Raw genomic sequence first — 26,500 nt, 5'->3', positions numbered from 1 at the left:
CGACTGCCCCCTTTGCTCTAGAGAGTCCCGTCGGCTAACGTTACGAAATGAAAGAACATTTCGATCTTTTTTTCATACCGTTTTCGTTTCCTGCTTTCTGAACCAGAAAGGTTGTTGGAGGGTGAGACACCACTTTAACCCTGGAACTGATGAGCAGAGAAAGAGCCCGGGGAGGGAGTCTGGAAGACTGTAGATTCTCTTCAGAAGAGCTAGAAATGAGGACTTAGTTCTGGTATTTGTCAGGCGGTATTACAGAGATCTTTTTGGCGTTGAGGTAGCCCTTGAGCATAGCTGAGGCAGGAGTGGAAGGGGATATGGTGCCTTTCATTTCATGTAATAATAATCCTCTCTAGCGGTGCAGACTGACCCCTAATGTGTGGATAACTGTCAAAGTGTGTAGTTAAGTCTAGGATCAGTAAAGCGTAGGCTAAATCCTGGTAATGCATGAGAAAGAGCTGAAGCAACTGTTTTCACCTATATATATATATATGTGAGAGAGTGAGTGCGTGAGTGCGTGAGTGAGTGAGTGAGTGAGTGTCTCTTAATAATAATACATTTTATTTATAAGGCGCCTTTCAGATCACTCAAGGTCACCGTACAGGATAAAAAGACAATAAAATAGACAAAGATACAAAACATCAACAATCACAGTGAATAGGCCTGTCTAAAAAGGTGGGTTTCCAGGTGGGACTTAAAATGGACATGGAGTGGGTATTCCTGATGTCGGGGGGGGGGGGGGGGGGGGTTCCAGAGGCGAGGAGCAGAGAGACTGAAGGCTCTGGCCCCCATGGTGGTCAAACGGGCTGGAGGGACGATGAGGCTGATGGCAGAGGCAGACCTGAGTGTCCGGGGGGGATTGTTGATGTGGTGGAGGTCAGAGAGGTATGGAGGAGTGAGGTTATGGATGGCCTTGAATGTGTGGAGCATAATTTTATAGTCAATGCGGAATTTGATAGGGAGCCAGTGGAGTTGTTGGAGGACGGGTGTGATGTGACTGCCGGATGGTGTTCTGGTGATGATACAGGTGTGATGTGACTGCTGGATGGTGTTCTGGTGATGATGCGGGCGGCAGCGTTCTGGACCAGTTGGAGCTTATGGATGAGTTTCTGGGGGAGACCAAAGAGAAGAGAATTGCAGTAATCCAGGCGGGATGTAACCAGAGTGTGGACCAGCAGGGCGGCGCTGTTGGGAGTGAGGGATGGGTGGAGACGGTTGATATTACGAAGGTGGAAGTAGGCGGGCCGTATAATGTTATTGATGTGGGTTTGGAATGATGGAGTGCCGTCAAGGACGACACCCAGACTCTTAACCTGAAGGGAGGGGGAAACAGAGGAGTCGTCGATGGTGAGGGTGAAACTGGGATGTTTGGTGAGGGTGGATTTAGAGCCGATGAGGACGACCTCTGTCTTATCACTGTTGAGTTAGAGGAAGTTGGAGGAGAACCAGGATTTGATTTCCTGCAAACAGGCACAGAGGGAGGGGGGCGGGAAGGTGGAGGTGGGTTTGGAGGAAAGGTAGAGCTGGGTGTCGTCCGCGTAACAGTGGAAGTAGATATTGTATTTACGGAATATATGACCAAGTGGGAGGAAGTAAATGATGAACAGGATGGGACCCAGGACGGAGCCCTGGGGGACACCGGAGGAGAAGGGAGATGGTTGGGATGTGAATGTTTTCAGCTGGATGAACCGAGTATGTTCAGAGAGATACGATGTGAACCAGTCAAGGGGTGTGCCTGATATACCGATTGATGCCAGTCTATGGAGGAGGGTGGTGTGGGAGATGGTGTCGAAGGCCGCACTCGGATCGAGGAGGATGAGGATGGTTAATAGTCCGGAGTCAGGAGCTCTCTTATGCTATAGGGTTTGGATTCCTGTACAAAAGTATCTTAGCAGCTCAGTGGCCTTGTGGTTAGTGTCCGCCCTGAGATTGGGATGTTGGGGGTTCAATTCCCGTCCGACCAAAGGCTATTAAAAAAATGGTACCCAATGCCTGCTTGGCACTCAGCATCAAGGGTTGGATTGGGGGTAAGTCCCTGTGGCATACTAGCGTCACGTCCAAGGTGTGTACTTGTACATCAAGTTGCCTCACGCTAAGGAATCAGGAGATAGGCTCCTGCCCTATGGGCCACTAGGCTCCAGAACCATGGTTCTCAAGGCTACTTACTTACTTTGTAGCTTGAATAGTGCTAAAATAATGTGGTGTATCCGCTGGTAGAGGAGCCAGTTCCGCCTACATGTAAGTACTACCCAGCTATCTAAGGATACTATAGCAGCATTATTTAGAATGCACTGTTGTTAGTGTTGTACTGAATAACTGCTTCACTTAAGGCGAGCCTCCCCCCGAATCTGTCACTACAACAGAGTAGCTTGCGGGGTCTAAACGCACACCGTGTGATAAAGAAGCTGAGAAGGTGAAGTTTAGGTTGACTCCCTTGTGCCTATTAGAGACTAGGTGCACTAGGTCAGTGGTCCGGAGAGCGCGGGTTGACGAGGGTGAATGTGATCTGGCTACACGGAGGGCTGATCAGAGTTGTGTTGGTCTCTCAGACCGCGTTGTCGAGCGCCCTGCAGTCAGGAGCGGCCTGGGGAAGTCACGACGCGCCCTCTGACTCCGCCCCCCCGGCCAGAGACCCCCAGTCCCCAGCTGCCTGCACCGCTCTCACTTTGATGTGTGTGTGATGTGAGTGTGTGTGTGTGAGGTGAGTGTGTGTGTGAGGTGAGTGTGTGTCACCAGAGAGTAGGGCCGCACGATTATGACAAAAGATAATAATTGCGATTATTTGCTTCAAAATGGTAATTGCGATTAATAAATGCAATTAATATTTTAAAGTAATAGCTTTAGCTCTGCACAGTTTGCATATGACCTGCTGGGCTTGAGCGACATCATCTTTTTCGTAACCACTCAGCAGGAACGCATGTGATTGGTCAGACAGCATAAGCGCCTGTGATTCGTCCGTGTAGTCCTAGCACACTCAATTCAAAGCAAAATTATTAATCACATTAATTGCGGCCTGTTGCGATTAGTTAATCGCGGAGGTCATAAACGCGATTTTGATTAATTCACGATTAATTGTGCTGCCCTACCAGAGAGAGAGAGAGAGAGAGAGAGGGAGGGAGGCAGAAACAGACAGAGAGAGAGAGAGAGAGAACTATGAACTATTTAATTTAACAGGAGCAGTGCTCCACACTCCTCTGTGTGTGTCTCTCTCTCCACTGCCAAGGACACTAGGGAAGTAGAGAGAAAGAGAGGAGGAGATGAGAACTCTGATTGGACAGGGAGGAGATGAGAACTCTGATTGGACAGGGAGGAGATGAGAACTCTGATTGGACAGGGAGGAGATGAGAACTCTGATTGGACAGGGAGGAGGAGATGAGAACTCTGATTGGACAGGGAGGAGGAGATGAGAACTCTGATTGGACAGGGAGGAGGAGATGAGAACTCTGATTGGACAGGGAGGAGGAGATGAGAACTCTGATTGGACAGGGAGGAGGAGATGAGAACTCTGATTGGACAGGGAGGAGGAGATGAGAACTCTGATTGGACAGGGAGGAGGAGATGAGAACTCTGATTGGACAGGGAGGAGGAGATGAGAACTCTGATTGGACAGGGAGGAGATGAGAACTCTGATTGGACAGGGAGGAGGAGATGAGAACTCTGATTGGACAGGGAGGGAGACAAGACGGATCCTTTTTACGTGCCTTCAGCGTCAGAGGAAAGGGTGTTAACTACATACAGCAGCTACCTAGATAACAATGAATCTCTCAATCTCTACCTCCTTCTCTCCACCTCCTTCTCTCCTTCACACCCCTTTCTAGTCATGACAGAGGAGTGTTTGTGTGTGTGTGTGTGTGTGTGTGTGTGTGTGTGTGTGTGTGTGTGCGTGTGTTTGTACAGCTATGACTGGTACTGTAGGTGAGGTAGGAACAAGGAGAGTTGACGTGTGTGTGTATGTGTGTGTGTGTGTGTGTGTGTGTGTGTGTGTCAGAAGTATGCACCACTCTCTCTTATCAGGCTAGACTCATCAGGCCAACTGCACTGTACACTGAACACTGCAAGTTCTCCTGGCAACGTTCACCGACAACACACGTCATAAACACACTAACACACTAACACACTTAACACACTAACACACTAACACGCAAGCCATGTCACACGGTGGGGAGGGTGACTGCAACGTTGACTACCATCGAACAGCTGACGTTCACCTCCCTAGATGTCAGCACTAGTGTTCATTTTAACAGCAAATTTTGGTTTAGTTTATCGTAGTCATATTTTAGTCTGAATTGTAGTTTTAGTGTAGTTTTAGTTGACTAAATAACATTAAGATTTGAATCAACTAAATCTACAGTAGATACTGTAGCCTGATGGGTTTAGTTAAAGTGTAATGCATTAACCATTTCTCTATTTCCAAACTCGTATACTGTGGCCTACTCCTGGAGGAAACTCTCTATTAGACTGATCTATTAGACTGATCTATTAGACTGATCTATTAGACTGATGTACAAAGCTACTGAATCATATTTCTATGCTCTCTCCTTGCCTGTGTTCCAGTTTTTCCAGCGTGAGCTACGACTTTAACGGAAATCCCAGAATTCTGATTGGATCTCTTCCCAAATCATCCATCCCTAACATTTTCCTCTAGTTTTTATTTGTTGACGAAAATATCAATGGATTTCATCATAGTTTTTGTCATCATAAAATTTGTTTTTATTTAGTTATTGTCTTGTGAGGATAACTAAATAAAGTCGTTGACGGACAATTTTCGTCATAGTTTTTGTCGCTGAAATTAACCCTGGTCAGCACCCCTCTGATGATGACGAAATCTGTACAGGGAACCGACCAGACACCCTGAGCCACCAGCAGGCTGTAGACCAAACGTCCACCCGTCGGCCGGCCAACGGCTCCTGACTGACCCTGACCAAAGTCGACCTGATTCAACCAGCAGCTTTGCATCTTGTTATTCAATAGAGCTTCTGTTCGGCCTGGCCTATTGTGTTTTCATTGAGAATCAATAGAAGAGTCTAGAAAAGGGCCTTTGCTGCCCACACCAATGGCCCCATCAAAAACCGCAAGTGTGTTGAAAGGGTATTGCGAAGCACCATGATGCCACTGTCTACCAACAATGAGCATCTTGATGCTGGCGTTTTCGCAGGCTGTTTTGAAATGGCCGCAGCAGAATGGTACGGTCCCCGTGCTTCTCGCCGTCTGCCAGGGTGCTGATTGGCTCGTCATAGTGAGACTGAGAAAGAGGAACAGATACCATGAAACAAGCACAAGAAAGGAGAAGGACAAAGGTGACCGCTCTCCTCCTCCATCCCTCAATCCCCCCCCCCCCCCCCCGACCATCTGGCTCCACGCCCCTCCCACATGACATGTCCAGCTGATGGACTCAATTAAACCGAGAGAGGAGGAGGAGGGAGGGACAGAAGGAGACAGATGAGAGGAGAGAAATGGTAAGGTGATGGAGGGAAGAAGAAAGAGGAGAGGGAGAAAATTATGTTTGTGTGCGTGCGCGAGTGTGTTTGTGTGTTTGAGTAAGTGTGTGTGTGTGTGTGTGAGAGAGAGAGAGAGAGAGCGTGTGTGTGTGTTTGTGTGTGTGTGTGTGTGTGTGTGTGAGAGAGAGAGAGAGACGTACATTGCTGCTCTATCTAGCTAAGCCTGCAGGGCTTCAGGAAGGTTGTGCTCTCCCCCATGGTTTTAATAATGAGTTTCAGGAACACTTCTTATCTGAGTCTCCCATACCATCCAGACCCTCCTCTCAGCTCTGTCTGTCTGTCTGTGTCTGTCTGCATGCCCATTTGTTTCCGCGCGCGTGTGCGTGCGTCAGACAAGCAAACAGGCAGGCAGTCTGTCTGTCTGTCTGTATCTGTGTATGTGTGTGAGTCTGTCTGTATCGGTGTGTGTGTGTGTCTGTCTGTCTGTATCTGTGTGTGTGAGTGTGTCTTGTCAGAAACAGTCAGACACCAGAGTTGGCCTCAGTTCTGAAGCCTGTCAGTCACCGTTAGTAGCTCCTAACTCAGAGCCTCATGGTCTCTGTGGGCAGACAGACGTTAGCCTTTTCAACAGAGACAGGGAGGGCAGAGGGGAGGATGAGGGGGGGGGGGGGGCAGGAGAGATGAACAGAGCGTTGGATGAGAAGGGAGGAGAGGGATGAAGAGCCAGGCCTGGCGGGATAGATACCGCGTCTAAGTCCTGTCACAGAGCAGGACCCGAACATGACACCTACCAGCTCCTCGCTAAACCCACACACGGGCAAAACCAGTCTAGAACACACTTTGCACCCTGCCTGTTCTAGGACTGCCGTACAGTAGAACCGTTCCACACCACAGAGACCACCCAGAACTCTGTTCCCCTGGATGTACCGATCCAAAATAGTGATGGTGGTTTCGTCTTTCAGTCCTGGTCAGGATCCAGTTTGGCACTTTTAAGAAACAGAATATGAACAGCATATCGTACATACTGTACACATACACATACAGACTGTACACACACACATACAGACTGTGCACATACACATAGAGACTGTACACATACACATAGACTGTACACACACATGCATACTGTACACACACACACATACAGACTGTACACATACACATACAGACTGTACACACACACATACAGACTGTACACATACAGACTGTACACACACATAGATACTGTAAACATACACATACAGACTGTACACACACACATACAGACTGTACACACACACACACATACAGACAGTACACACACACATACAGACTGTACACAGACACACACAGACTGTACACATACAGACTGTACACACACACATACAGACTGTACACAGATGTGTAGGACGGCTTAGTGAAAACATCAATGTACAGGAGCTGTGGTGAGTTTGATTTCAGAGCCGATCAATAATGTAAGAGGAGACCCATCTATGATGGATGAAGATACAGTACAATGCTGGCAGAATGTTTAAATTCAATAACTTTATCGATCTTTAGAACAATTAAAGGGCACTGCAGTAAAAAATGCATTTAGTAAATCCAGTCCTTCAGCCACTGCTAGATTATACTTTCACTATTAGATTATACTCTCACTGTTTTTATTATTATGTATTATTTAAGTGTCTTATTATAGCCTATAACCAGTCAGCCCAAGGTTGATCTGCACAATAAGAGCAAAGGATGTTGTAATCACTATACTTTCACTGTTGGATTATACTCTCGCTGTTAAATGGTAAATGGACTGCACTTATATAGCGCTTTTCCACCTTAGCGGCACTCAAAGCGCTTTACAATGGCCTCTCATTCACCCATTCACACACACATTCACACACCAATGGCGGTAGCTGCCATGCAAGGTGCTAACATGCTCATTGGGAGCAATTTGGGGTTAGGTGTCTCGCTCACGGACACTTCGACATGTGTACAGTCGGAGCTGGGATTCGAACCACTGACCCTTCGATCATTGAACCCACTCTACCAACTGAGCTACAGCCGAGAGATTATACTCTCACTGTTAGAATACTCTCACTGCTAGATTATATTCTCGCTCCTAGATTATACTGCTGCTCGTAACTGCATGTCATAGAGCTCAGCGTTCCCCAGCCACCTCTGAATGGAGCAGAAGAGAGAGGCTGGAGGAGAGGAACTTCGCACGCCCACTCTTCTCATGGTCACTTGAGTTTAGTGTGGAGCCTTTACTAATTCACGTGATTCATGTCACTTACGCTAAAGCAGTTATCCTCAAAGAGCCACCCGAGCCCAAGCAACACAGATACACAACACAGTGTGGCGGCACGTACTGTACCTGCAGGTGTGTGTGTGTGTGTGTGTGTGTGCGTGTGTGCGTGCGTGCGTGTGTGCGTGCGTGCGTGCGTGCATCGTTTCAAGAGGGAGAACATACAGGTCAGAGATTTTCCTGAGCAACAGGAGTGCTTGTTATTCTGTTGGAGGTGTAGGATGGTTAGGGTGGGTGTAGTGCCTGTAATCCTGCTAGGTGTTGTAGAGGGGTTAGGGTGGGTGTAGTGCCTGTAATCCTGCTAGGTGTTGTAGGGGGGTTAGGGTGGGTGTAGCAGCTGTAATCCTGCTAGGTGTTGTAGGGGGGTTAGGGTGGGTGTAGCGGCTGTAATCCTGCTAGGTGTTGTAGGGGGGTTAGGGTGGGTGTAGTATCTGTAATCCTGCTAGGTGTTGTAGGGGGATTAGGGTGTGTGTAGTATCTGTAATCCTGCTAGGTGTTGAAGGGGGGTTGGGGTGGGTGTAGCAGCTGTAATCCTGCTAGGTGTTGTAGGGGGGTTAGGGTGGGTGTAGCGGCTGTAATCCTGCTAGGTGTTGTAGGGGGGTTAGGGTGGGTGTAGTAGCTGTAATCCTGCTAGGTGTTGTAGGGGTTTAGGGTGGGTGTAGGGCCTGTAATCCTGCTAGGTGTTGTAGGGGGGTTAGGGTGGGTGTAGTAGCTGTAATCCTGCTAGGTGTTGTAGGGGGTTAGGGTGGGTGTAGGGCCTGTAATCCTGCTAGGTGTTGTAGGGGGGTTAGGGTTGGTGTAGTAGCTGTAATCCTGCTAGGTGTTGTAGAGGGGTTAGGGTGGGTGTAGGGCCTGTAATCCTGCTAGGTGTTGTAGAGGGTTAGGGTGGGTGTAGCGGCTGTAATCCTGCTAGGTGTTGTAGGGGGGTTAGGGTGGGTGTAGCAGCTGTAATCCTGCTAGGTGTTGTAGGGGGGTTAGGGTGGGTGTAGCAGCTGTAATCCTGCTAGTTGTTGTAGGGGGGTTAGGGTGGGTGTAGTGGCTGTAATCCTGCTAGGTGTTGTAGGGGGGTTAGGGTGGGTGTAGTGGCTGTAATCCTGCTAGGTGTTGTAGGGGGTTAGGGTGGGTGTAGTGGCTGTAATCCTGCTAGTTGTTGTAGGGGGGTTAGGGTGGGTGTAGTGGCTGTAATCCTGCTAGGTGTTGTAGGGGGGTTAGGGTGGGTGTAGTGGCTTTAATCCTGCTAGGTGTTGTAGGGGGTTAGGGTGGGTGTAGTGGCTGTAATCCTGCTAGTTGTTGTAGGGGGGTTAGGGTGGGTGTAGTGGATGTAATCCTGCTAGGTGTTGTAGGGGGGAAGGTGTTGTGGCTGTAATCCTGCTAGGTGTTGTAGGGGGGTTAGGGTGGGTGTAGTGGCTGTAATCCTGCTAGGTGTTGTAGGATGGTTAGGGTGGGTGTAGTGCCTGTAATCCTGCTAGGTGTTGTAGAGGGGTTGGGGTGGGTGTAGCAGCTGTAATCCTGCTAGGTGTTGTAGGGGGGTTAGGGTGGGTGTAGTGCCTGTAATCCTGCTAGGTGTTGTAGGGGGGTTGGTGTAGTGGCTGTAATCCTGCTAGGTGTTGTAGGGGGGTTGGGGTGGGTGTAGCAGCTATAATCCTGCTAGGTGTTGTAGGATGGTTAGGGTGGGTGTAGTGCCTGTAATCCTGCTAGGTGTTGTAGAGGGGTTGGGGTGGGTGTAGCAGCTGTAATCCTGCTAGGTGTTGTAGGGGGGTTAGGGTGGGTGTAGTGGCTGTAATCCTGCTAGGTGTTGTAGGGGGGTTGGTGTAGTGGCTGTAATCCTGCTAGGTGTTGTAGGGGGGTTGGGGTGGGTGTAGCAGCTGTAATCCTGCTAGGTGTTGTAGGGGGGTCTGGGGTGGGTGTAGCAGCTGTAATCCTGCTAGGTGTTGTAGAGGGGTTGGGGTGGGTGTAGCAGCTGTAATCCTGCAAGGTGGGGTTGGCGAGGTCGAGTACCAGGAGTCTGCTTAAGATGGTATTTAGTCAGTGCTTAATTGAGATGTGTTTTGGGGTTTGTGTGAGGGTGTGTGTGTTTGTATACCTGAGTAGGGCTATTTCCGCTCTCGGAGGTAGCAGATAACAGCCTCGTTTGCCACTTGTCAGATACGAGTGATCTTGTTAATCAGGTCCAGCCCCTGAACACTGATAATCATGGCTGAATCCGCCCAGCAACAGCAACAGGTACAACAACAACCCAACCTGCCTGAGAATGTCCCGGTGAGAGAGAATCATTTCCATGCATCTCATAAATAGGTAAAAGTGTTTTTATAAAAGAGGCTTAGCTAATCATATCAGCTGGCCACCAACTGGGCTTTAGAATATTCAGATGTTTATTTTGGGAGAGTGGAACTGGGAGATTTTAGTAAACAAAAATAACCTCCATTCGCGTCCGTCTGTCGGGTTTCAGGTCAACAGTCAGAGACGGCCCTTCTTTGTCGTCGCCCTTTCAGGCGTGATTATACCTCTGACTGAGGGCACAAAATCTCTCTACCTGAACCCCCCCCCCCCCCTCTCTCCCTCTCCCTTCCCCTGTGATTGACAAATTAAAAGCCTGTCAACACCCCTGTAATATCCCAGAACAAACCCGCTGGATGTGGAGGGGTTTTCAAAGCAGCCATTATGTTCAATGATGTGTGTAAGTGAAAGAGTCACAGGGTGGAACTGTCCTCTGAAGCAGGAAGCTGTCATCGACCGTGGGCGCTGATCTCCAGACTGTGTCACTCCACACGGCACCTGCTGTCCGTCCCCCGCGCACAGCCGAACGCCGGCGGGAAATCGTCTAACGCCAGAGTAAAAGGCTCGGGATAAAAGCAAAAAATTTTTCAGAACGGCACACACACACACACACACACACACACACACACACACACACAGGTAGACGGAGCCGTCGACACCTTCAATCAGTCCTTCAAAGGAGAGGGTGTTCAGCCGGAGATGAATGGCATGCGAAACCAACGGCTTTGAAGCGTGTGCAGAAGCTCGTCCGACTGCTCTGCCTCGAACAATAATGTGTCAGTCCCTCCCCCCCCCTGCCCTCCTTCCCCCCCCCCCCCCGCCCGCTCTCTCTCCCCCAGTCAGCGAGAAGGAATTCTCTAGTGGGAGGAAACTATGTGTAATATATAGGGAGGGGCTGACTGCTTATCAGGAACGCTACACTCGGGACCGCAACAGTCACGCGCGGGGGAAAAGGAAACCTGTGGCTCTTTAATACGGAAAGAAACGAAACACTCCCAAAAATGTATCCCTCCGCCGCCCGCACGAGCCGGCGTGGACGGACGGACGGGCATCGTGTCCAGCCCGGCGTGAGGCCTGTCGGTGTGGAGTCCTCCACCAGACAATGGCTGCAGTGTCCAGCGTACGGGTTCAACCCACCTCCTACTGCATTCAGAAGTCCCTCGCCGGCCCCCCTGTTCCCGCCTACGGAGGGGATGTTCTTCACGGCCCGGCAGCTGCCCCTCCCCCCCCCCCCCCCAGTACAAACTCCGCCCACTTTCATCTCAGCGTCTGTGTATCACACACACCGAGGTGATGACGGGCAGGCCGGCCCGGTCCGTTCAGTAGGAAGCCTGCCAGGCTGTTAGAACCCCTCATCCTCCTCCTCCTCCTCCTCCTCCTTTCATTCACAACACGGATCAGTAAATGCTTCACCTTAGCTGCTCTGTGGCATTGTAAAGCAGGATCGGGCTGAACAACACAAAATCTGCTCGCTGCAATTAACCGTAATGTCCCCAAATGAAGTAGAACATCCCTTAACGTCAGAGGTGAATCTGTCTGCTTCATCGCAGACTGGCGCTCGCTGCGTGGCCAAGCTACATAGCAGCCAGCTAGCCAGCCAGCCAGCCAACCAGTCAGTCAGCCATGTTATGCCTGGGTAAGAGAGCAGTTTCTAGTAATCAAAGCATGAAATGCTACCTGAAGCCTATGGGCATGTCAGCAGTGCCTGAAGTGGAGTTGTGTCTAAATGGGGTACAGTTACGGCCTGTGTACAAGGCTAGTTCCCATAACTGGTCAAACCCTAACGTCAGCCCTAACCCTTAACCCAAGCCTCTATCCAAGCCTCACCTTAACCCTAAACCTAACCATAACCCTAACCTTAACCCTAAATGGCCTCTGCGTGTGTGGGAACTAGCCTTTACCGTACTTCTACATCGGCCATAGCTGTACCCGATCTAGCCCCGACCCTGAAGGGGGGCCGGTATGGGACACCAATGGCTGCTTCCTTATTGGACAGCCTATTAGTATGACAGACGTCGAGCTGGTTAGAATTCAGCTGATACATTATAGCAACATATGGCATAGGCTTTACTATCTATTTTTTAATTGCACTTTGTGTGTGTGCGGGTGAGAGAGAGAGTGTGTGTGTGAGTGTGTGTGTGTTTGTGAGAGAGAGAGAGAGCAAGAGTGTGTGTGTGGAGGGGGAGGGGGCGGCGGGGGAGATGAAGGATTCTGGGGATTTCGGTCACAGCCACTGGCTACGGCTCAGAAGCAGTCTGGGCTGAGGCTATATTTAGCATTTCCTATTTATCTCCCTGCCTGGACAGGTAATAACACTCCAGCACAGACACCAAAAACACAACACACACACACACACGCGCACACACACACACACACATACACACACAGCCTGTGTCAGATACTATGGTGGTCACCTGGAACACACCAGGCTTAGTGCTACCTCGCCATCGCAGCAGTTTGCAGAGCTTGAATACGTGTGTGTTGTGTGTGTTGTGTGTGTTGTGTGTGTTGTGTGTGTGTGTGTGTGTGTGTGTTGTTTCACCTGGCTGGCTAGCAGGAGGGGAGCTAGCTAGGCAGCTGCAGGAGGCTGTTTGCTTTTCAGCTGTGTGGCTGTCAAATAGAGGAGGTCGATCACACCATAGCAACGGGAACCTGCAGGTGGAACCGCAGCGTCCCTCCTGAAAGACCGTTACGGTTCTCCGGTTCTTTGATATGCCGCTCCCATCAAGGCCCATCAGTTATTTCGGCTGCAAAGATTAAAGGCAAAACCTCAAATACCTCTCTCTACCGCTCTCTCTCCCTCGGTCTCTCCTCTGGGTAGAGAACAGAGAACAGTGCTCCTCTCTCTCTGTCCTCGCTGCCGCTCTCCGTTTCTGACCTCTGAGCTTCGTCTTGGTCTCTGCCCGCCCGGTAGCGCTCGCTAGCCCCCGAGGGACCCGGCGCCCGTGGCCTGCTGACGGTGGGAGGGGGCGGGGCTCCTGGGGGGGGGGGGGGGGGGGGGTGATACTCCTATGATGTGAGTGTGAAGAGAAACAAAGGCTCTCTTTACTGTGTGTGTGTGTGTGTGTGTGTGTGTGTGTGTGTGTGTGTGTGTGTGTGTGTGTGTATGTACTGTACAGGCTGATATGAGACCCTTGGGCCCGTGCTCCAGATGATAAGCGTCGGCAGGTGCTGCTGACCGTGACACGACATCTGTTGGCTGTGGCCCTGCTCTCACTCTCAGCTATCTGTCTGTCTGTCTGTCTGTCTTTCTGTCTGTGTCTCTCTCTCTCTCTCTCTCTCTCTCTCTCTCTCTTTCTAATTCCTCTCTCTTTCTGCGCAAGTCAATAGATAGTTGGGGTCCCTCCAGTGGAATGTGTGTGTGTGTGTGCGTGTGTGCGCGTGCGTACGCCTCGGTCGTCAATCCTGATTTGTCCACACTGATGGGCCATCCGAGTGTGTGTGTGTGTCCCTGATGAGGGCTCTGATTGAGACACACACACACTCCTCTGTGTGTTTGATAGTGTGTATTAACAGGCTGGCTGGTGGATATAGAAGCTGAATCCCAATCTGAGTGCGCAAACCGCACTTGCGGCCCCTCGCACTTGTGGCCTGAGGCCTGAGCACTTAATTGACGTCAGCTGGAAGGGCCAGAGGGTGCAGGGCCGTGAATTAAATGGGACAGCACTCCCAGTTTCGCTCAATGCCCCTCCCACTTCGTTTTCATTGGCTGCCGCGTTCCTCCGACGCAGAGGCTGCTCTGACGCTCCCTTCAGCTCTCCAAATTGACCGATTGACGTCTGTTTTAATTTAATAATAATAAAAAAATTAGGTTGGGTGGGATATGTTTGCAGCATGTGGATTTCAAGATAAATGTTGTGTTATCTGCAAATGTCATCATTTATGTGTGATGCACTCGGATCATGACTCGGATGCACTCAAGCACTGTGTCACATGAGACGCGGTGGGCTGTGGGTATTTTCTGCTCCTAAGTCCGTGAAATTGCGGATTTTCGGTAAGTGCGGTTACAGTGCGCAAAATGGCGGCGTGGCGCACTTGTGGACCTAGCAATTCCGTTTTGGAACTACCCTGAGCCCTTGTGGACTTAGCGGGAACGCGCATGTAAGGCCACAAGGCCGCGAGTGCTCTGCACTTTCGCCTAAGTGCGCGATTTGGGATTCAGCTAGAGGCCCAGTCCCAATGTCCACCCTTGCAGACTCGCAGACTTAAGAGCGCGCTCCCGCGAAGTCCGCGAGGGCTTAGGGGTGTCCCAATGTCAACTCGGCAAGTGCGCGAGGGCTCTCCGGCAGCCATTTTGAGCCCTTTATGGCCCCTTCCCGTAAGTCTGCACTTCTGCAGACTTAGCCCAAGGGAATTACCCACAGTTCATAGCGTCGTGACGTGAAACACGGGGTTACCTGAAGAACAGCCAATAAACAAGCACGGACAGATCAACCAACCGTAACGTTCACGTTACAGAACAAAATATGTTTTCATGTTTTCAGCTGGACTTGCTTATCTGCACAAGTAGCCTTATAATTAATTTGGTTTCATTATTTTTAAGTATGGGTTATTAACCCCATGGGTTTGTATAATGTGATTTGTTTAAAAATATGTAGGCTATGGTTATAATTTACATCGATTTCTGTTGCTCTAAATCATATGATTGCCCAGTTAAAAGCAGTATGACATTAATCACCCATTTCGGTGCAGTGTTCTTTGAATTGAGATTTCCAACATGAATATGGAAAGAGTTGTGAGGTGCAGGAATGTGTATACATAATATATTATCATTCTTAAGTTAATACTTTTGGATTCATCACAAACAAGAATCACAGGCAGTAATGTAGGATCGATGCGATCCTACTAACAAATACTGGGTTGGGTTGATATTTGATCGCAGATGCGATCGCATATGACCACAAAATGAAATGATTTCAAGTTGAACAAATGTTTTGAGGGTAACACAGAGAGTTCTGATAATGTAAAGGGGATTTGACTCAGCCAAAATTAATTTACACGAAGGCCTACAAGAAAAACATGTACAATTTACAAATTGATTTAAAAAAAGCCCCACGCCCACAATAGTAAGAAATATGTTTTCACGTCAACGTAATGTGATGTCACAAGTGCTGTCCCATTCCTTGTTATACCAATTCGAGCCCTTGCAGCCTCTCACACTCGATCACTTCACCAGGTGACGTCAATAAGTCTGTGAGGGCTCAGGGCTTGAGGGTTTAGGGGGGACATTGGGATTGGGCCAGAGACTGGGAGATATCAAAGACGGCCCTCCTTCTTCTTCTTCTTCTTCTTCTATGGCTTTTTTACGGCAGTTTGCATCCTTGTCGTTGCATTATCGCCCCCTGTTGGAGTTGGTTAGCTCCTGCATCGTCCAGTGTTATAGTTTTTCTATCAGTCCAGTTGTTCACAGGTAGTTGGCTAGAGATATCAGAGACGGTCCTGTGGTCAGCACTCTTCAAAGGGCAGGTGGTGGAAAGGTGCGCAGGGTTTGATCCTCCTGCCCAAAGTCCAGGGCACACTCTCTGTGAACAGCGTAATGGGTAATAGTTCATTCATTCATTATTAATTAATTGCGTAATAGTTCATTCAGTCATTCAATGATTCATTCATTCATTCATTTTTGGAAATCAGTATCGATACCCAGCCCTAGTATTGATGTGTTGCATAACTTGGCAGTCATGTAATTAAGGTTACAGCTAAATTGGTAACACTAACCCAATCGATATTGAATCGAATCGAATTGAATCGTGATACTCGATTCCGAATCTTGTGAATCGGAATCGAATCAATTCTTGAAATTCGACTCGATACCCAGCCCTACATTTATGTCCTGTTTAAGCATTAGCAAAATGTGGCTATATCTTCCAGGCTAGTGATACAACGTTGGGGCCAGTAACTTTGAAAACTCAACTGTATGTCAAGCCCTGCTTCACTACATCCCACAGCCCTCAGGCATCAGGATGGCTTGCTAGCGTCAGTAACACAGGCCTTATACAGTAGTACAGTAGGCTGGAGGTGTGTGCATAGTGACTGTATAGCCTTATCATTCCCTATCATTTAGGCAGTTTTGCAGCCCTGGCGTATCTGAATGAGAGAAAGGAGAGCAGATAGGGGGGAAGGTGTGTGTAGGGCTGGCCAAGCTGATAGCTGTCTTATCATTCATATTTGCTTAGTGGAATGAACTTCCCACTGACGTCAGGACAGCAGAGTCGCTGCCCATCTTTCACCACAGGCTCAAAACTCACCTCTTCAAGAAGTACTACCACGATCCTCCCTCTTAAGCACCTATTGTATTTTTAGTTTGTTTTTCTTGCATTTTGATTGAACACTAGATTATGTTCTTAGTCATTTGTTTAGAAAGGAGATGCACTTGTACTTCTGCGGAGTAGTAGTACACTGACTACCTACGTTAAATGTGATTATTGTAAGTGGCTTTGGATAAAAATGTCTGCTAAATGACTGTAATGTAATAATGTAATGCTTCAAATGATATTATGTATCTTATCTTTATACTCAACAGTGTCTCTCTCTCTTATCTGTCTGTTTGTCTCTCTCTATTTCTGTCTGTCTCTCCCTGTCTCTCTCTCTCCCTCTCTCTGTAAATTCAATTCGATAAGCTTCATTGGCAGGAAATTCGCAGTATGTAAATATTGCCAAAGCCTAAAATTAATTAAATAACAAGCAAACAAACAAAAAAGAGACATTGTACTCATTATACTAAATAAAATAAAATATATGTATTAGAAATGCTATAATAAATTGTAATAATAATAATCACTATGTATATTTGTGGGTGTGTGATTGTGTGTGTAAATATATGCTGTGTGTGTCTAGGTCATTCACTGTCCTGTTCTCTCTCTCTGTGTCTCTCTCTCTCTCTCTCCAGGTGAACTTTGTGGTGTGCCAGCTGTTCGCCCTGCTGACGGCCGTGTGGTTTCGTCTGTACCTCCACCCCAGTAAGACCAGCACCTTCGTCAGGCATGTGGTGGCCATGCTGCTGGGATTCTACCTGGCCCTTTTCTGCTTCGGCTGGTACGTTCCTCCTCTCTCCCTCTCTCTCTCTCTCTCCCTCTCAACTTCAATTAGCTTTTTTGGCATGACAAATTGTTCATATGTATTGCCAAAGCTTTTGATACATTAAAATGTATATAAATTGAAAAAAAGTAGAGTAGCGGTGAAAGCATCGGACTCCCACCCAGGAGATTGGGATTCAAGGCCTTGGTGGGGACGATTTTAGGAAACCATACCCACACCCTCTGCTAGCCTGTGGGTCTAATCCTACTTTTACTTTCGGCTTTTCCATCCCTCTCCCTCCCTTTCACTCTCCTCTCCCCTTCTTTTGGAAGTACGGGAGAGATTCCATAGGAACAAAACCACTATGACATCGCACACTTTCAAGTTCCTCTGTAGTGTAGTGGATTAAGCGTCCGACTCCCATGCGAGATCATGGGTTCAAGACCCCAATGGGGAAGATTTTATTTTTAAGGAAATGTACAGTCTGTTTTGCAGATGAATTAACTGTGTCAAACTGATTGCAGAAACTGGATATTGAAATGCAAAGGCCATTTCAACTGTTGGTCATTTCCAACTGACACTTTACAACTGGTTGTAACTGACTCTACCTGGCTCTAGGTCCAGAGGCAGCTAGCTAGCAGCTAGGTAGCTAATTAGCGAGTGACAGACTGTCTTGCTAATCCACAAAATGGAATAAGCAATCAAAAGTGACAAATTATTCTGGATTACACAAATCCTTTTCCAGATTGCCCTTTTTTGTACTTTTGGGTCCTAGTCCCGATGTCTTGCTTGGTAGCTAGCCACTTGATCTTGTTTGACAGCTAGCTAGCCGTTAGCGCAGCACTACTGTCATTGTTGAAAAATGTCAGTTTCTTGAGATTTATTGTTTTCTTTTATTCTTCCAAGTGTCTATAGTTATCCCTCTTTCTTTCCAGATAACATTCTAATCTACTTTGGCTTTTAGTTACATCTTTCCAATGTTCCGAATAGGTTTATGTACATTGTGTTATAATGTGGTTTACTCTGGAGTTTGGAAAGCAGTGTTGGTGTGAGACTGGTCAGGATGTGTCTGAGAGGGGGTAGTTAGTCTCAGCACCAGCTGACATAGTGGACTCTTTTCTGGGCTCAGCTCTTGGGTTTGGATGGCTTTGGAATGGAGGGTGTCTAGGGGGCTGGATTTAAGGTGGTTAAAAAATGTGAGCGCTCTCTTTTGAATGTTAATTATTAGTGGGTATCTGCCTAATGCTCTGTCTTTCTCTCTTTCTCTCTATGTCTCTATCTCTCTCTTCATCTCTCTCTATCCTGAACCTCTCCCTTCTTTTCGCTCCCTCCTCTCTCAACATCCCCTCACGCATTTGTTATTCTCTTTGTTCACTTCCTGTCTTGTGACCCTTTACCCTCCTCTTCTCCATACGTCCTCCTCTCTATACCTCCTCCTCTCCATACCTCCTCCTCTCTATACCTCCTCCTCTCTATACCTCCTCCTCTCTATACCTCCTCCTCTCTATACCTCCTCCTCTCTATACCTCCTCCTCTCCATACCCTCCTCCTCTCCATACCCTCCTCCTCTCTATACCCTCCTCCTCTCCATACCTCCCCAGGCTGATATGTATTGGGCAGCCATACATGCCCTGTCTCCTTCTCTTAGGAGTATTTTTAGTTTTGAAAGGTCATTAAGTTGTTTGAAGTCTGGAATTACAGAGTAGATGTTCCTTATTTCATTGAATGTTTTACAGTATAGGATGAAGTGCATCTCTGTTTCAACCTCACCTGTTGAACAGTGATCACATTCTGTTTTCTTTTGGTTGCCATGATTTTTTTGTGTGATCCTTTTTCGATTGCCAATTTGTGGTCACTGAGCCTGTACTTGGTTAAGATCTGTCTCTGCTTTCTATCTCTGACAGTAGAGAGAGATTCGGCCAATTTATAATGTATTTTTAGGGCCAGATAACATTCTAATCTACTTTGGCTTTTAGTTACATCTTTCCAATGTTCCAAATAGGTTTACATTGTGTTATAATGTGGTTCACTTCCTGTCTTGTGACCCTTTACCCCCCTCCTCTCCATAGCTCATCCTCTCCATACCTCCTCCTCTCCATACCTCCTCCTCTCCATACCCTCCTTCTCTCTATACCTCCTCCTCTCCATACCCTCCTTCTCTCTATACCTCCTCCTCTCCATACCTCCTCCTCTCCATACCCTCCTCCTCTCCATAGCTCATCCTCTCCATACCTCCTCCTCTCCATACCCTCCTCCTCTCCATACCTCCTCCTCTCCATACCCCTCCTCCTCTCCATAGCTCATCCTCTCCATACCTCCTCCTCTCCATACCCCTCCTCCTCTCCATACCTCCTCCTCTCCATACCTCCTCCTCTCCATACACCCCTCCACCCCTCCCAGCCAGGGTAAACAGGTCGATGCGGAGGGTTGATGATTGATATCTAATTAGAGAGCCCTTGCCCTGTAATAAACAACCTGCCATCGTGCTGAGAACAGGGAGAGGCCATGAAGGTGTGTGCGTGCGTGCGTGCGTGCGTGCGTGCGACGCTAGCTAGTTAGCCACAGTATGTGGTTCCACTTCCAGGGCGAGTCTCTAGTCTCGGGACACGCTCGCTGTGCCCCTACTCCAGTCCAGCAGCTGGCTGATCTGATGTCAGGACACATGGTGCTGGATCTTCACCCACATTATTCTATCGATGGACAGCCGATTCTGTTGTGGTCAGATGAAGTTGTGGTCAGTGGCTATGCCCTGCCTGTCTGACCTCTGCCTCCTAGGACAGGAAATACATGAAAGAAGCCATTGAGGCAATAGATCTTGCTTAATTTGACTAAAATAATCAATTCTTGACTTTTATTGCAGAGAAAGGTGGCCAAGCCAACAGTTATAACTGCTACAGTAAATTCTACACTATAAACCATTACAGGCAAACTGCAGATCGGAAGAGATTCTTAATTCTAGTATCTTTCCAGGCTGGACACTTTCAATCTGTGGTGCCAAATAATTACAGAAGAAATCAGCAGACACACACACACACACACACACACACACACACAGACACAGACACACACACACACACACACACACACACACACACACACACACACACACACACACACACACACACACTCCTCTGCCCCGGAGGGCACACACGGACCCTACACCACGCATGTTTTTATCCAGATCTGGAGGGAAGTTAAACAGCTAGCCACATGCTGTATTCAGAGTGGCAGAGAAGACTTGGCTGGTTGTGGACTGCAGGTGCTCAGGAGGCTGGGAGCTGGGAGCGTTCCTAGGCTGTGTAGAGTGGTGGGATGATGGTGGCATTTTGTAGTCATTTTGTAGACTTTTAAGTTATCAACCAGTCAATCCTCAATCGCAGATTCAGGCTTGTCTTGTCGCCCCCCTCCTCCTCTCCTCCTCTCCTCTCCTCCTATCCTGCTCCTTTCCCATTTGTCCGTCCATCCTTCCCTCTGGTCCTTTTCACTCATCCGTCAGAATCCTTCTCTCTCTCTTTTTTTCTCTCTCCTCTATATCTCTCTCTCTCTCTCTATCTCTTTCTCTCTCTCTCTATCTCTTTCTCTCTATCTCTTTCTCTATCTCTTTCTCTCTCTCTCTCTATCTCTTTCTCTCTCTATCTCTTTCTCTCTATCTCTTTCTCTCTCTCTCTATCTCTTTCTCTCTCTGTCTCTCTCTCTCTTTCTCTCTCTCTCTCTCTCTCTCTCTCTCTCTCTCTCCTCCAAATTTCTTCATCCCTCCATCACCCTCCATCATGTCAGGTCCTGGTTCATGAGGTACATCTGCCAGGGACAATATTCACCCCCCCCTCCCCCAGCTGCTGTGCTTTGTTGCTGTTAACACAACATGACCCCCCCCCCCCCCCCCCCCTTCCCCGTAGGGTGTGTGGTTGGACCCCAGTCTGGGTGCTGCTGATAAAAGGGGGTCTGGGCAGCATCTGTCTGGGCTCAGTCACGACACACACACACACACACACACACACACTCAGGGAGATAGAAATGGCGTTGTGACGTCGAATGATGGAACGTAACCACTCCTCTTCCTGTCGTGTTTGTCTCCAGGTATGCCTTGCACTTCCTGGTCCAGAGCGGTCTCTCCTACAGCATCATGGTCTTCGCCGGGCTGGAGCACATGCACAAGTCAGTATGAACCCCGGCCACACCACGCCACCATTCACACAGACAGAGAAACGCCAACATTGATGGACGTAAATATGTCATAGATATGTGTCTGTATGGAGGATATACTGTAGAAAGAGTCGCCACAGGTTCAAAACCCACCTCTTCAACAAGTACTACCAGGATCCTCCCTCTTAAGCACCTATTGTATTAATATTTTGCTACTCTTGCACTTTGGTTTCAGCGCTAGATTATGCTTTTAGTCACTTGTTTAGAAAGGAGATGCACTTGTGAGCTCTGGCACACTGACTACCTACTTTAAATGCAATTATTGTAAGTTGTTTTGGATGAAAGTGTCTGCTAAATGACTGTGATGTTATGTAATGGAGGAGGGAACTGCTGTTGCTTCCCTTAGCTTCCCTGGTACATCTGTAGTCTGGCTGCCCAGAGGTGTTATGTGTTTGCTGGGTCTGGAGAGAGCAGAGTGGGTCTGGAGAGAGCAGAGAGAGAGAGCAGAGAGAGAGAGCAGAGAGAGAGAGCAGAGAGAGAGCAGAGTCCTGACGGTGATAGTTCTCCAGTCCCTCAGGCTGCCATCTGTGGCCGTGGCTCATCAACACAAACACATCCACTCTCTCTACTGTAGATCTCTCTACTTTAGATCTCTCTCTACTGTAGATCTCTGTTGTTGATCTCTCTACTTTAGATCTCTCTCTACTGTAGATCTCTGTTGTTGATCTCTCTACTTTAGATCTCTCTCTACTGTAGATCTCTGTTGTTGATCTCTCTGCTGTAGATCTCTACTGTAGACCGCTATCTACTGTAGATTTCTCTCTGCTGTAGATCTATCTCTACTGTTGATCTCTCTCTGCTCTAGGTCTCTCTCGGCCGTAGATCTTTCTCCTGTAGATCAGTCTGTACTGTAGATATATCTCTACTGTAGATATCTCTCTGCTGTAGATCTCTGCTGTAGATCTCTACTGTAGATCTCTCTCTGCTGTAGATTTCTACTGTAGATCTCTCTCTACTGTAGATCTCTCTGTTGTAGATCTCTCTGCTGTAGATCTCTCTCTATGGTAGATCTCTGCTGTAGATCTCTACTGTAGACCTCTATCTAGTGTAGATCTATCTCTGCTGTAGATCTCTCTCTGCTGTAGACCTCTCCTGTCTGTAGATCTTTCTCCTGTAGATTCTCTCTGCTGTAGATCAATCTCTACTGTAAATATCTATCTACTGCTATAGATCTCTCTGCTGTAGATCTCTATTGTAGATCTCTCTCTCTCTGCTGTAGATCTCTATTGTAGATCTCTCTCTCTCTGCTGTAGATCTCTACTGTAGATCTCTGCTGTAGATCTCTACTGTAGATCTCTCTACTGTAGATCTCTCTCTCTACTGTAGATCTCTCTTTGGTCAGTGTCAGGGGCCATGCAGACACTTGTTGAGGTATTGACGGAGGCCGTTGACCCTGCGTGGGCGCTTAAGTAACTGTGTGTGTGTGTGTGTGTGTGTTTGGTGAACACTACAGGGTGAACAACTTTATACTTTAAAGTTTATCAGTGACTAGGAGTGACAGGGATCACTCGTTCGGGTATTGAGGGATGCCGTTGACCCTGGGGGTTATGTAACTAACCTGAACACACACACACACACACACACACACACACAGCTTGACACAGAGTTAATGAGCCAATAGACACCAAATGGTTAAAATAACTCTGCTATAGATCTCTCTCTGTTGTAGATCACTCTCTACTGTAGATCTCTACTGTAGAGCTCTCTCTACTGTTGATCTATCTACTATAGATTTCGACTGTATCTACTGTATCTCTATTTGCTGTTGATCTATCTCTACTCTGCTATAGATCTCTCTCTGCTGTAGATCTCTACTGTAGAACTCTTTCTGCTGTAGATCTCTCTCTGCCGTAGATCTATCTCTACTGTAGCTCTCTCTGCTGTAGATCTCTCCACAGAAAGCATGCTCTCCTGCTCTATTCTGATCCTGTGGTGTCGAGAGAGAGAGAGAGAGAGAGAGAGAGAGAGGCAGCTGGTGTGGAGTGTTGATAGCTGTGTAGCGCTGCACGGTGGAGGAGAGCGGGGGGCTTCTCGGACCCTCGCTGTGCTCAGCTACACGTCACCGGATCACAGCTCCCTCCCGGGTATTCGGGGTACCCAGGCGCTTATACAGCAAGAGCTTCTGGGAACACGCTATGATATTCGTGGGGCGGCTGAAGCTCAGGAGGTAGAGCAGGTCGTCCAATGATCGTAGGGTCGGCGGTTCGAATCTCCCGACAACATGTCGAAGTGTCCCTGGGCAAGACACTGAACCCCCAATTGCTCCCAATGAGCAGGTTAGCACCTTGCATGGCAGCTGCCGCCATTGGTGTGTGAATGTATGTGTGAATGGGTGAATGAGAGGCCTTCATTGTAAAGTGCTTTGGATGAAAGCACTATAAGTGCAGTCCATGTACCATTTACTGTACCATCCATTCGTGGGCACCAAGGAGAATCCAGTTAGTTGTTTTGGCCTCTGATTGGTCACTGATTGTAGATCGTCACTGATTGTAGATTTCCACTTTTTAAGTATTGCCAACAAGTCCTGCACTCTAGCAAGCTGTCTTCTGGCACAAAAGGTGCGATTCACTTAGACTTTCTCCCATGTTAACTCTCACTTCATGGAGGTTTTTATTACACAAACAGCAAAGTGTATTACCTAAATTAACTTTTCATTTAGTCCCGACTATACACTCCTGATGAGATAATGTTCAAACGCAGCAGGATTTGATGGCTAGACTAATGCGCTGGCTCCACCCCTCTGCTCATGTTTTGTGGACTGCACTTATATATATACAACACTTTTTTCCAAAGTGCTTTACAATGGCCTCTCATTCACCCATTCACACACACTAAATGAACTAAATTTAAAAAATAATTCAGGTAATACACTTTGCGGTTTGTGTAATAAAAACCTCTGTGAAATGAGAGTTAACACACCAGCTGCCATGCAAGGTGCTAGCCTGCTCATTGGGAGCAATTTGGGGCTCAGTGTCTTGCCCAAGGACACTTCGACAAGTGGACAGGATAAGCTGGGATTCGAACCGCCGACCCTGCGATCATTGGACGATCCGCTCTACCTCCTGAGCCGTCCCTGTGTTCCTCCCAGGGTACTTACTGCTCAGTACATACCCCTCTGAGACTGGACCTAGGGTACTGCTCTCACCTGCTGAACGCATGCTGTGAAAAGTCAGGGAATGTTCTGGAGAGAGTCTGTCCTTCTCTCTCTCTCTCTCTCTCTCTCTCTCTCTCTATTACTCTCTCCATCTCGCCCGTCTCGCTGTATATAATCACAGCGCCACCTGATGGTGGGGGAGAATACTATATAGCTACATGCACTGTATCTCCACTGCCCTCCTACTGACCTACTGACGCCTTCACGGTGCCTACATCATTGTCAAACACACTGCACAGCTACTTTGTATTAAAGCAGGCCTACTTGACAGTATTTTGCAAAGGTTAGTTTCACCCAAGTCTGTTCCAATCACCCTTCTTAGAGACATGCTTCTTCCATTTCTGAGCATTCACACTTCAAAACCAGGAGGACTGATGGGTCCTGATGTGCACAGGAGGGGGAGTGGTCACGCCATCCTGGGCTCATCCAATCAGCCACAGTCTGGCAGATACCCAGCAGCCCCGGGCCAACGCCATAGAATCAGAGTAGAGGAGAGACCTACACCCAGTGTTCACATCAACTCACTTCTTCATTCAGTGTGTGTTTGTGGATACTGTACTGTGTGTGTGTTTGTGGATACCGTACTGTGTGTGTGTGTGTGTGTGTGTGTGTGTGTGTGCGCGCGTGCGGCGTACATGCGTGTCTGTGAGAATACGTGCCAAACGTGGCTGTTTACCCTGTCTTGCAGAGATGAGGGAGATGTTTTGGGCAGATTGAACGGTTAGATAAGAGCATAGGATCCTAACAGCCACATTTAAAACTACGCTGGAAAAAAACTGCTCAGGTGTGTCTGCGTCAGTATTCCAGCGCCAGAGAGAGGAAGCATATGTCACAATCCCTCGAGGAGAAACACAGCGTGTCTTCATCTGTTGTGCTCTTGCTGTGTTTGAAGTCTGTCTCATCAGGGCTCCCTCGGGAATGCCAACCCTCACTTAGGCCCGTCTTTCTGTCAGTCACTTTATTTATATGACGGAGTAAACAAATCACACACAATAAACAGGATATACAGTAATCAATGAGACGCAGGACAAACAAAAAAGGGAAAATGTAATGAATAGAGAAAAAAAAAAAAAGAACACTGCTTAGGCTCCACTGATATACATTCCCCTGATGAAGGCATTACGCCCACATGCATTGGGCAACTAGCCACTTTAATAAACGCTTTTTAAACCTTATGTAGACTAGAGTGCCTTGCCTTTGCTACAGTTTTTACTCTCTTATTTTTGAGGGAAAATGTAATATTTGAAATGAAAACAAGCCAACAACCACACAACATAAATCCTCAGTATCTACAGGCCGCAGGGGCAGACGGGCAGCAGAGAGGCTTCTGACAGGCTCCTCGTTGACCAGACTGCTAGTAAAGGACAATAGTGTTCAGACCAGTCCCCCCCATCTTGTCCAGCTGCCCCCGCTCCATCTTGTCCAGTGTCCAGACCAGGCGGCCCACAGCTCTGAGCTGCCCATTGTCATGTTGGACCAGAGGACAGCTGAGCCTCCCTCTCCACAACAGGCCTGGCGTGGCGTTACTATGGGATTCGAGTTTGCACACACATCTACTCAAATACTTAAGCGCGCACACACACACACACACACACACACACACACACACCCACATCTACTCAAATACTTAAGCGCGCACACACACACACACACCTACTCAAATACTTAAGCGCACACACACACATCTACTCAAATACTTAAGCGCACACACACACATCTACTCAAATACTTAAGCACAGTCACGCTTAAGCACACACACACACACACACACACACACACACACACACACACACACACATCTACTCCAATACACACACTTGCACATGTCAGCACACAGACACAAACATACACACACAGCGCGGTTGGTGGGCTAGCAGAGGGGTGCGCAGCTGTGGGCAGATGTTGCTGTGGGCTGAGCCGGCCTGCTTACCGGGAGCCGGGCCAGAGGATTATCTCCGCTGAGCTACCGGGCGTCTCCTCCTGCTGCTGCTGCTAAATCTCACTGGGGGCTTCGCTTGTACAACCTCACACACTGCTTTTGTTTTCTTTGTCCTTTCCTACATGCTGATTGAGGACATTTCGTTTGGATTCCGTGTCGAAAGCTGTTCCAACTGCGTTAAGTTAACTGGGTTAAGCTGA

The 26,500-nt window shown here is 48.1% G+C and overlaps 1 protein-coding gene across 1 annotated transcript in view; it reads left to right on the top strand.

The window, feature by feature from the left end:
- mboat2a (membrane bound O-acyltransferase domain containing 2a) overlaps positions 1-26,500 on the top strand; it is a gene marked incomplete at both ends in the record, with an annotated part of 55,527 nt that overhangs the window by 13,159 nt on the left and 15,868 nt on the right. Inside the window, 2 exons of the mRNA XM_084451117.1 lie at positions 16,877-17,022; positions 21,082-21,159. Coding sequence (XP_084307243.1) covers positions 16,877-17,022; positions 21,082-21,159 — 224 coding nt within the window. The remainder of the gene's footprint in view (positions 1-16,876; positions 17,023-21,081; positions 21,160-26,500) is intronic.

The sequence above is a fragment of the Borostomias antarcticus genome (assembly GCF_949987555.1).
Source record: "Borostomias antarcticus genome assembly, chromosome: 16".
In the NCBI taxonomy this organism is placed as follows: domain Eukaryota; kingdom Metazoa; phylum Chordata; class Actinopteri; order Stomiiformes; family Stomiidae; genus Borostomias; species Borostomias antarcticus.
This window is presented reverse-complemented; position numbering and strand designations above follow the sequence as displayed.